The following is an 11,485-nucleotide window of genomic DNA, read 5'->3' as shown; positions in this document are numbered from 1 at the left end:
CCCCCCCCCCCAAGGTGCTGACCACAAAACCTCAACGTTCCGCTTAAATTCCAGACCTTTTCATATTATTTCCTCCTCCTCCACCCCGCCCCCCACACAATTATATATATTTTGACAGTCAGAAAATATAGTGTGTCTATAATCGCCACATATACAGTGCTTTTTCTCTCTGACCATAATGTCACTCTTGTTTGTCAACAGTTGATAAATCGGACTACATGGTGGGCAGCTATGGGCCTCGTCCCAATGAATATGACTTCCTGACCACGGTGGAGGAGGCTCCTAAAGGTTTGGTGGCGCGCGGCAACTATGTCATCAAATCCAAATTTACCGATGACGACAAGCATGACCACCTGTCCTGGGAGTGGAACCTCAACATCAAGAAAGACTGGAAAGACTAAAAGAGGCCTTTGTGTTTGAGGGGCGAGGGAATCAAACTCCCCCAGCCCTGTGCGTTACTCAGCCACCCCCCATCCCCCATCCCCGCCCTGTGTCCAACAATTCTGCCTTCTTTGTTTTTAATTGTTTTTACTTTGTTGTGCATTTCATGCCTTAGTTACTGCCTCGCTGTCTTAACACCCCGGCATCCCTCCCACCTCTCTGTCAGCATCTGTAGCAGCATCCGTAGCAGCAGTCGTCCCCCATCCGTCCATCTAGCACCTCCCAATCCCAATCAAACATTTCATTGGTTGCACACGAGCCAGCTTTGTTCACCAACCTGCCATCCTCACCGACTCCACCCCCCACCAAGCTGTGCCATGTAGCACCTTACTTCCTCACACCCAGCCCTGTTTTTCTTTTGTCCTGGATTTTTTGCTGCTTGAAGAGATTAACCCCGCCTTCCACCTCTCCAGAATGGTGTCTTCCTCTCTCAGTATGAAGTACATGTGGAAAAGCAACTGTACAATCAACTTTTGTTTGCCTTTTTTTATATAATTGTATCAATAGTCGTGTAATGTGACTGTATTCACATCACTTTTAATCAGCTGTTGTGTCCATAGCATAGCAGGCCCCACCACATCCCCCTGCCCCCCCGACACCTCCCTCCCTGCAGCTTTCTTTGCTTGCTGTCTTTTGATATAATTACCAATACCTGCCTTGTAAAAACATTTCATTCAGAGCTGCTCTACGGCGCCTCTCTCCCTTCCCTAAATGTATTCGCCCACTCCCCTTCAAATGGGGACTGGGACCAAAGTCAACAAGGGAGTAAAAAGTGGGTACAAAAAAAAAAAAGCTGCCTTATGTATCAACTAATGTGTAAACCTATTAATGTCTATTTAGCATGCCTTGTGAGTAAAAGCAGTGCTTGCTATCAGGTAGTCTGTATATCAAGGGCTTACTCTCGCTACCAACCAATAACCATCTGTAGCCCTGTTGTAGTAGAGACTGTTTATACAGGTTACTCAGATACAGGCTTTGCAAAATGAACTGCAATTGGACGGGACTGAATGTTCATAATTGGAGAAAAGATACTAAACATGGTGAAAATCAGTATTGATGAATCTCGGCACTCTTGTTCTTTTTAGCCATGAGGCCTTAGCACTATGATCATGTGGAGACAAACATTTCTAATTTAGCATTTTTGTTTTAATTCGTTGTTCCCCTTTGCCTTAATGTACATCATTCCCCTTACAAAGCCCCCCCTCTCGCTCGTTCAGATTGCTTCATAACTCGTAGCCTGCAGTCAGGAGATCCCAGGTGTGGAGGAGTAGTACCCGAGAAAGCACAGGACGAGGCTGAGCCAGGCACCGTCTGCTGCTGCTGCCGGAGACCTCGGCGGTGTCCAGGCTCGCCCATAGAAAGACGCTGGTAGTGAGGAGAGAGAAGCCTTTTTACCCAGTGACCCTCTCAGAGAGAATGCGTGGGAACAAAGGGTCAGATGACACTACCAGAGAAACACATGCTCAATATTTAATGAGAGAGGAGGAGGGTTATGAAACACAGATGACAAGAAACATGAATTGATTGAAATCGACTCGTACTGTACCAGAACATATGGATGTAAAACTTATTTTTTGTTTCTGATAATAATAATGTATTCCTGATCCATACATTCCTTCACATTGTACAGTTTCTATGAAAACGCTGGCATGCTGGTGGGGTTGTATATTCTGTCATCATTTGTGATTGCTCTTCTCGGTCAATAAAGATTTTGCTCAAATTGGCCTCCAACACTGTGCTGTTTTGCAAATATGTACTGCTGCTTTTACCTGCACAAAAACTGTAGGGCTGCCATAGTTTACTGTGTTATTGTGCTAATAAATGGACACTCGTGAGCTCTCTGCCCATGAAAACAGTTGCATGTTTTCCGTGGCTCAGGAAGAGCTGAGTCTGAGAAAGTGACCCTGATGATGCCAGTGTTGATGTTCCATTACCCATACTGCCATACTAATATAGTAAGCCAGAAAAGGATAAAGTATGTCTCATTACATAGTATGTCAAATGCAGTGTGCCAGGATGCTCAACTACATCCGGTCCAATTCTGCAGTATGCAAGCCAACATGTTTGACTGAGTATTCTGACCCACAATCCTCTGCGCAGGGGAAGATCCGTCACCTCAACTGAGACATTAACAGATGACAGCTCATGGACAGCTGTCAGAAGTCACAATAACAGATGAGGACATTCAAGTGACGATCAGTGATGATCAGATGAATAGTAATAACAGGAATATTAACTGTTTAATTGAATAAAATAAATACAACACCAAAAGAGCACATGTATTTAATAACTAACAGTGAATATAGCCTATGCAGTTTTACTATTGTGAAGGTAATTTGCTAGAATCTCCAATGCATGTAGTTTTAGCTTAATGGTAATGGCTATATAAGCAAGAGGGTCAAAGTTCCAGGTGTAATGTTATGAGGAAATAATATGTCCTGATTGTGTGCATACTGCATGCAAAGGGAAGTTAAGAAAAAAGTGCGATTTGGAACACACCCAGAGGGTCTCTTAAGAAATGCTGTTGTGTTGCATTATGGGAAAGGTAGGACCAAGGATTTTTTAGAGCTTGACTTTAATTAGGGAATCTAGAGTCAAAACCAGAATGTCTTTAAGTGTCTGGTTTGAGCTTCAATGGTCTAGTGTGTAGGATTTAGGGGATATATTGGCAGAAATGAGAAAGAAGTGTTTTCTTTAGTGTTTTATCACCTGAAAACAAGAATCGTGTATTCATTACCTTAGAATGAATCGTTTGTGTCTTCATCACCCAGGCCCAGTTGTTACAAGTAATCTGACTGGATTTCGGCTATCAGATCTAATCAAGTCTTGAAGATTACTAGAATCAGATTATGTGATCCAGTCATGGTTTTGATCTGGATCAAATCTTCAGTATGTTTTCAGAACTTGCTAGTAGGATCAGGATACCTCGATCCAAAAAATTGGGGTTATTCTGATTCCAGCAGAGGGCTGGATTAAGGCTGGATTTCAGGAACAAAATGTAAAAACTTGGTCAAAAATAAATTGGTCAAATATATATTCACATTTATTTATATTTTGTACTTGATTTGTTTAACAGTCACAGTGATAAAGTAGACATTAGGCTATTTACTAAGCATTTTAAGTAAAGTAAAAAGAAAACAATATTTATTTTACTGTGTTTATTTCTCAGGGTCAGTGCATATTAATGAACATTACTGTAAATATGCCAGAATAAACCAGGAGGCTAGTTTTCATCTGTAGTCTTTCATGTCAGCACCCCTAAATCCCCTCAATAGCTGTCAATATCAAACAAAAATTATTTAAAGTTATCATCCAGATTTGTTAATCTTGAAAAGTCTGTATCTGGATCATGGTGATTCACTCCAACGTTGTGCTGAAGATCCAGTGTGTGGGATTTAGGAGGGCTATATTGGCAGAAATGGGATACACTAATCATTAGTGATGGCAGAATGAAGCCTCATGAAGCATTTTCTTTATTTTCCGAGCCCACTAGCTGGTGCTCTTGGTTTAAAGAGAGAGGCTAAAAGAATAGCAATCTGGTGTGTTTTAAACCTTTTGTTGAACAAAAAGCACCATTTAGTGGGCTCAGAAAATAAAGAAAATGATTCATGAGGCTTCATTCCGCCATCACTGCTAATCATAGCTATGTTGTCATTAGTTTATAATCACCTGAAACTAAGAATTGCAGTGTTTCTGTTACCTTAGCATGAGCTCGTCTACGCAGTCCATCATGTTTCTCTACAGCAGCCCATAACAGACAAACCCAACACTGGCTTTAGATAAGGCCACTTGGGTTTTCACATCGGCCACCGTAGTTTTCCTACACACTTGGCACACAGGAGTTTTAGTTAGTTGTAATCTGCAACCTCACCACTAGATGCCACTAAGCCCTACACACCAGACCAGGGATACTCAACTTGTGTCGCCCAGGGGTTACTTTTGCAAAATAACACAGGGCCAGCGGCCACTAAACAAACATTAATAATAATTATCAGATAAAATAAATATACAACAAAAATAAATGTGAATTAATCTAGTTTTTTAATAAATTGCCTGTTTTCAGCTTTTCAACATTTGCTGTCCTTTCTCATCTTTGCCAAACAGCAAATCCAGATGAGCAGTGCCGCACAGGTCAGGTGTGCACCGGGGTGTGTGTAGGATTTGAGATCTGAGGCTTAGCCCAGACCTTTTCAGAGCTCTATTGTTGTACCAATTTTTACAAGACCATACTGTCTCTGGGAGAAAAGTCAAAGACAACATACAGTGATGTGTAAAATGTCACAAACAAACAGAAACATCAGAGCCTTGGTAATTTATGCCCATACTGTATTTCATACTTTACAGTGTACGCTTGCCAAAGCAAAATAGAAATATTACTTAGAAATGTATATCGAAAGGCACGGCATCAAAATACAATTTGACATGCAAGTTTTTTTCTTTAAAAGTGGAGTAAACATTCAAACGTTGACCCATCTGGCCTGTCTGTTCAACACTGACAGCCGTCCATCACAGGGTGAATACTTAGCTTAGGGGTCGTTGCTTTCAGAAGCGTCCAGTCAAAATGGTAACGCAAAAATAACTAATGACTTACAGTACTAAGGATAGAGCATGCATTTTCCTAAAGCTCTTGAAAGATCTGACGTTTGTAAGACACATTTTCTGACAAAAAAAAAGAAAAAGATCCCTCTATACAAGAGCTGCGCCTGACCTCCATAGTTAGCACCCCACACTCTCCATCCTTTGTAAACAGAGACCATGACTACACCCTTCCATCACTTTCAGGACAGATGGCCCCTGTACATAAATATACATATTAAATATACATTCAGAGGAGCAGGGAGAAATGAGCATGCAAATTTGGTCCACCTTTACAGCAGTCAGCCAAAACCGAAAGCATCGACCCAAGACTCACCCTGAGAAACAACACTGACCACTTGGAGTTTTCCCCAAAGGACATGCAAAACAGGGGCTGGTTTTTGGCACATTTATGGTAAGTCTTTTTTTTTTCTTTTTCTAGTAACCACCCCCAACACCCGACTGGCATTTTTTTCTCTACCTCTTCAGAGGTCAAGAAGGCTATCTAAAACATTACTGCGAGCTCGCACTGTGCATGGCTTTAAATCTCTTAATACAGAATTTATACAAAGTATCAGAGAGGCAAAGCACATTAAAATATTCCAGTTAAAAAAATACAATAAAGACTTAATATAAAAGTGGCTGTGAGCAGGAACGTCCTGTCAGTCCACAGGAGGTGCAGTTCAGCTTGTTATACAGTAGATCTGCCAAAACATAAAGGCTGAAACACAGACTAATAACCCTGAAATCTAAACGGTGTTCCAGTTACTGTTGAATGTGCCGTGCAGGTGTTGGATGCTGCCGTCTCCCTTCCTGGTTTGTGTCTTCTGAGCTGGGAAAAGAAGAATTCTGTAATACTATTCATCTCCTCGTAGGTTTTTTTGTTTTTTTTTGGAGATTCATCTTGAGAGTTTGCTGATGACTCGAATGAGGGCGGCGTTCTCATCCTTGAGCCTCTGGTTGTCTGCTCTGAGGTCCCCCAGAACCTACAGAGACATCAGCAAACATGGGGTTTTTAGTTTAAAACACTTCAACTGTAAAAAGTAACACGGCGCTCTCTCTTGTGCCTCTTTTGAATGTTTTACTTCATACTTCATTGATTTTTATGTTAAAGCACGCCAAGCTGACAGTCAACCATCAGTCAGTGTTGGGCAACTGGTGAGCATCTGTTACCCTAGTCAGGCTGGTGTGTCCCACACAGTTGCCCCTCAGTTGTCTGATAATCAGTAACTCAAAGTTAACTGAGGCAAATGTGACATCTTGTAATCACACAATATAACATTTGGTTCAATCATATGATTATGTAGCTTTTGTGGGGTCACACATTCATACATTCAAGATTTGAATTTTTATAAATACATCAAATCTGCTCCTGCACTGAACTGTGTGAGGGCCAGTTAAAGCAGGTCTGCAGCAGGTTGAACTAAAACCTCTCACAGTATGACCCAAAGTGGCATCTTAGTGATTTCTATAGGACTCAGGAAATGGGGTTTGGACTGAACCACAGGTGCATTTCAAACTGTAGCTCCTGCACACACAACCCTGGGGTTTGAGTACACGTCACGCTGCTGCAGGTTTAAATCCACCTTAAACTTTAACCTGCAGTTAGGCTAATGACAGCAACATCCCAATAGACTACATTAAGCATGTGCACTAATCAAGGTAAAGCTGTCTGGGCTTTAGCTTGTTGCGTGAACATTTTTAAAGGGGCATCAAGTACAACAGGTGTCCAACCTATATGGTCCTGATGTGCTGCAGTGAAGTGAAAGGACTACTGATCAGTACCTGAGGTGCAAAAAAACTTGGCTGTTTCTTAATCTGCTTTAGAACTAAATTATTATTAATTTATTTTCCTCTCAGTTTTACAACACATCAAAGATAGAGGACAGTGTTGACAGTGAGAGACTGGGAACTGACAACATTTCATTGCCAAGCAAAGACAGGAATGTCCTGTAATGGACCAATTTTCCAGGCTTTTGGTTAAACTTATATGATGCATTGGACGATGCTTACCTGCATATGGGGCCGTACACATGCCGCGTCTTTAACCGCCTTGAAAACGCAAGGTCGGGCGCTGAGTGCTACTCTTGTGACTTTCCTGTGCCAGCTTTCAAGAGCACAGCAGCAAGTTGCGTCTGAGTTTGTTAAGCAACCTCAACAAGCACCGTATCATAGCCTCTTTACCTGAAATCCTGAGTGTAGAGCTGATTGTCTTCCATGTGCTGTTTGTGTGTAGGCCTATTGCCCGTGGGACAGATGTTAAGCCCTGCCATTCCTGCACTAAAATGATCAACTTCTTCTCCATATTAATAGGGGTGTAAATCACCAGCTTCATCACGATACGGTATTATATCGATTTGTTTGGATGACGATACGATGTTTGCAGATATCACAAAGTCTGTCACGATACGATTTTGATTCGATTCAGGAGCCTGCGATCGATATGACGCGATATCATATGCCCATCTAACACAATCATTTACATCAACTCACAAAAACAACTAGAATATGATTTGACCATTTTATTTCTGAGCTGTTTGTTGTTTGAGCGGAGGTGCGCTTGCCCAGAAATGGTGACACAGACGTGCTATGTGAATTTCAAAATAAATGTGTATCTTTAAGATGACGATATGGATCGATGTTTTCATTTTGCATCGATATAATCGGATCGTTAATCAATGAATCAATGTATCGATGTGGATCGATGTATCGTTACACCCCTACATATTAATCAGACTGATATTTGCAGATTAAGGGAAAGATATCTGTCAGCTGTGATTGGTTGGTCCTTCTTACATGACATGTGGTGCTCACTGCTGCGTTCCAAAAGTTGAACTCAGTTTATGTCAGGGCGCAGCCGTCACGCCCTGAAAAAAAGGCACCAAAAAGGGCGCAAAAAAACATGGTATATGTATGGCCCTCAACTTCTCAAGATTTTTTTTTTTCTGAGGTTCACCCTGAGGTTTTCAGCTCAAAACAATATTGCTTGTGCAAATATTATACTCACTGTAATCACTTGGGAATAGAGCACCAAATTATTACACTCATGTTAATTAAGAACAGCAAGCAATGTCAAAGTGAAGAGCCGTACCTTCAGCTCATCCTCCAGTTCCACTGCTTTCCTCTGGAGGGCCAACTTCTCCTGTCAACAACAGATCAACATCACAAACTGACAGACTGACAGCATGAGAGCAAACATTTCACTGTCTATGGTTTCTGACACCTTGGCTCCATGCTCTGCTGAACCTGCAGAGGTGTTAACATGCAGTCATTCTCTAGTCTGTTATTTAACCTCACCTTACAAAGCCAAGTTATTAATACATCTACAACACATCTACTTTCACAGTCCAACTCCTGTGATACACAAATACATGTGCTATATATATACAGTACATATTAGTATTTACTTACAAATCTCTCCAGCTCCAGAAGGGCCGGCCTGTCTGTGCTGCTCTCTTGGTTCTGCCACAGAGACAAACAGTGTTCATACAGGTGAGTGTGGGACGACACAACTGCTGCAGTCTGTGGCAACTCAAACACAAAATTGATTTTTTTTCAATAAGATGTCCTCCTCACCAAAATTTGACATAAACAGTAATAGACACAAATGAACCTCAATTCTCACATTTGATTTTGAAAAAGAAAAAAAAAACTGTACAAGGTTCTGATTGACTGAAGACTGTCACAGAGCTGGTTTCAGCTTTTGTTAAAGAAAATAATAAATGAAACATAAACAACTATTAAAAGGATGATTTGTGCTGCTGTCCACCCTCACAAACTCCTAGTTATGGCTGACTCAGACAAATGTCAGCGCCCACGTAGTGTCCCTCAGTTCTAGGGCTGTTTGAATGAATATCGGGAGTCAAATCCAACAGTAAAAACATTAATACTAATATTTACATGCAGCCAAAGAATGTGAGCCAGAGGGTGAGTTTCCAGTTATCACGTTGCATGGGACGCTCTCTGTCGACACTAAATCTCCTGATTAGACATGCACTTCTGTTGCATCATGTCAACAAACTGCATACTGATCAGCTGTGTGATCAGGTAACCACTTAAAAAATGGGTGAGTGCTTGCTATCTTGCTATGTTTGCACTAAAGAGCCAGCTTCTTTAGGTTTATGAGGTGAAATGAAGAGGTACACGAAGCACTGCCAGACCAAACACAACATCAAATATCCATTCATTCTGAAATCAATGGTTCGCCTGTCAGGGGAGAATCTTTACTGTGTTTGTTGCCATTTACAGTTGCACTAGTTTCTCTCCTCTCTGTGTTTCACCGAGGGTGGGGTTTTGCCTGTCCACACACATAGAGCTGTGCTGCAGCAGAGTACAGGAGACAGGTGAGGAGAATTTAATAGTGTCTTAAGTTGATGACAACTTGTTACGTGCAATTTAAGCAAGAGCCATAGGTTTAAGCTAATAAAGGTTACTAGCAAGAATCAATTGTTTTGTCTATGAACTTTGACTCTTATTATTGAGCTGAATTTGAATGCCAAAGCCATGTGTCATTAGTGTTAGGGAAGTAAATTAATAATATTAATAATATTAATTAATAATATTAATAATGAATAACATCATGATGAAAAAAAGGTGTTTCGCACAGAATTAGAATCTATATGTGGCAGTAGGTGACTACAGGGGGAAGGGGGCAGAGTGGGGGTCAGTCAGCAAACTGTTTATGTGTTTATTTCTTTGCATCACTATGTCCACTCTCTAATTTTAAAAGATTTTGTGGGTCCATGAACACAGCACAGGTGAAACTCTTTATGAGATCATTTTCCTAATTAACGATCCAGCTCCAAAAATAAATAATCAATATGTGGTGGGGCTATGTCCAATAGGTTTTTATGCACAACTTATAAACCCAGGGTGGTTAAGCAGGCTTTTGACAGAGCAGGGTCACTCGAGCGTGGTACACTTCTTCAAAAAATCATCAGGCAGAAGCCTGTGCATCAGTCTTTTTTTGACCATACAATACACATGCTGAACAAATCAAACGTATTGTTAAGGATAACTGGGCCATTATTGAGTGATAGTTTGTTGAGTAAAGTCTTTCCTGCACACCCTATCTTTTCTTTTAGACACACCCCCACACTTACAGACAGGCTTATGCATTCACATCTTCCAGCAGACAAAAAAGGTACTTGGTTGTCCAAACCATTTGGCAATTTTAAATGTGTTTATTGCCCTCACTGTGACAATTTTATGCAAACTAAACATTCTGTTGATGTTTAAACAAACAGAACAACACTACTTTTGTTATGTACCGCCTCAGTTGTCCATGTGTGGGAAGGCTTTTTCTACATAGACCGTACATAAAGATGCCTGAGGGATCGCCTCACTGAGCATAAATATGCTGTTAGAACAAAAAATTGCAACTAACCCATGGCTAGACACTATAGTTAACTCCATAATGATAATGATTCCTTATTACGCACAGACGGCATTGAACACAGTAAACCTTTGGTCAGCTTTTTGGACCCATCAACTGGATACTTTAGAGTATCATGGTCTTGATGAGGACATGTCTTTTGTGATTTGGCTCTGTTCTCTATAAGCTTCACCATTTTTCTCACAGCATATATGTAAAGATGTGTGTGTATATATTTCATATACATATATCATATATCTTATTTAATGATACTCTGTGTTTTTGTGTCTTGTTATATTTTCATTATTTTCTACTTGTTTCAGCTGTCATGTCATCATCTGTGTCATGTGTAGGGTTGGGTACCAAAACTCGGTACTTTTTGTACTTGGTACCGATTCACGTCGGTACTACCGAGTACCGATTCACTTAAAATTAATCGGTGCCAAATTTCGGTACCTGAGGTGGAGGCGGCGAGAGCGCATGACTCGCACCTCAGATTCAGCAACAATGGCGACAAAAACAATGTGCAGACAAAAGTTAACGTGCAGCACTGTTCCTAAATGTTCTCAATAAAACGTTGAAACTGAGAAGTTTAGACTATGGGCCCGAACGACGCATAGTGCGTCCAAATTCACACCCGTTCTTCTCTGTGGATATTATCCGCGGCCGTGCGTCATAGCGAGAAGCCACACATATCACGTGAAACGGCAGAACTGTAGCTTTCGGACAAGACCAAGCACTTGTCGGTAATCCAATGTTTTCACAGCGAAAATTGATAAATTTACAATAAAATGATGTATAACAGAGCTTTCATACAGCTTTGCACACACATTACTGTTGGATGGATTACATAACACATGAAAGCGCAGGACCAGAGCTTTCCAGTGATACCACACACATTGTGCTGTCATCCCATCGCGCTATAAATCCAGATCAATTGTCTACAAAATAAAAACTTGACGAATTTCTTTACAATCCATTATACAGATCTTGTTATCAGTCACTTCATATAGTGAGGAATATCGTATCTTACCACGTCTTAGGCTTGCGTGTGTTTCTCCCTGTCTATCCACATTTGTAGTCCAGCTTTCAAGA

At 40.9% G+C, this 11,485-nt stretch overlaps 2 protein-coding genes across 7 annotated transcripts in view; one reads left to right on the top strand and one right to left on the bottom strand.

Annotated features, from left to right (window-relative positions):
- Positions 1 to 2,172, top strand: part of LOC126389763 (rho GDP-dissociation inhibitor 1-like) — an 18,871-nt gene extending 16,699 nt beyond the window's left edge. Inside the window, exon 6 of the mRNA XM_050043623.1 lies at positions 202 to 2,172. Coding sequence (XP_049899580.1) covers positions 202 to 401 — 200 coding nt within the window. The 3' untranslated portion in view covers positions 402 to 2,172. The remainder of the gene's footprint in view (positions 1 to 201) is intronic.
- A 2,567-nt stretch (positions 2,173 to 4,739) lies between these two features.
- ppp1r12c (protein phosphatase 1, regulatory subunit 12C) overlaps positions 4,740 to 11,485 on the bottom strand; it is a 28,458-nt gene continuing 21,712 nt past the window's right edge. For 2 of the 6 annotated variants that reach the window (XM_050043607.1, XM_050043609.1), the window contains exons 18-20: positions 8,428 to 8,547; positions 8,108 to 8,158; positions 4,740 to 6,002 (exon numbers count right to left, since the gene is read on the bottom strand). In XM_050043607.1, coding sequence (XP_049899564.1) covers positions 5,916 to 6,002; positions 8,108 to 8,158; positions 8,428 to 8,547 — 258 coding nt within the window. In that variant the 3' untranslated portion in view covers positions 4,740 to 5,915. The remainder of the gene's footprint in view (positions 6,003 to 8,107; positions 8,159 to 8,427; positions 8,548 to 11,485) is intronic. The other 4 variants (XM_050043608.1, XM_050043610.1, XM_050043611.1 and 1 more) reach the window with 2 other exon arrangements.

The sequence above is a fragment of the Epinephelus moara genome, chromosome 5 (assembly GCF_006386435.1).
Source record: "Epinephelus moara isolate mb chromosome 5, YSFRI_EMoa_1.0, whole genome shotgun sequence".
Classification (NCBI taxonomy): domain Eukaryota; kingdom Metazoa; phylum Chordata; class Actinopteri; order Perciformes; family Serranidae; genus Epinephelus; species Epinephelus moara.
The sequence above is the reverse complement of the archived record's forward strand: the minus strand, read 5'-3'. Positions and strand labels throughout refer to the sequence as shown.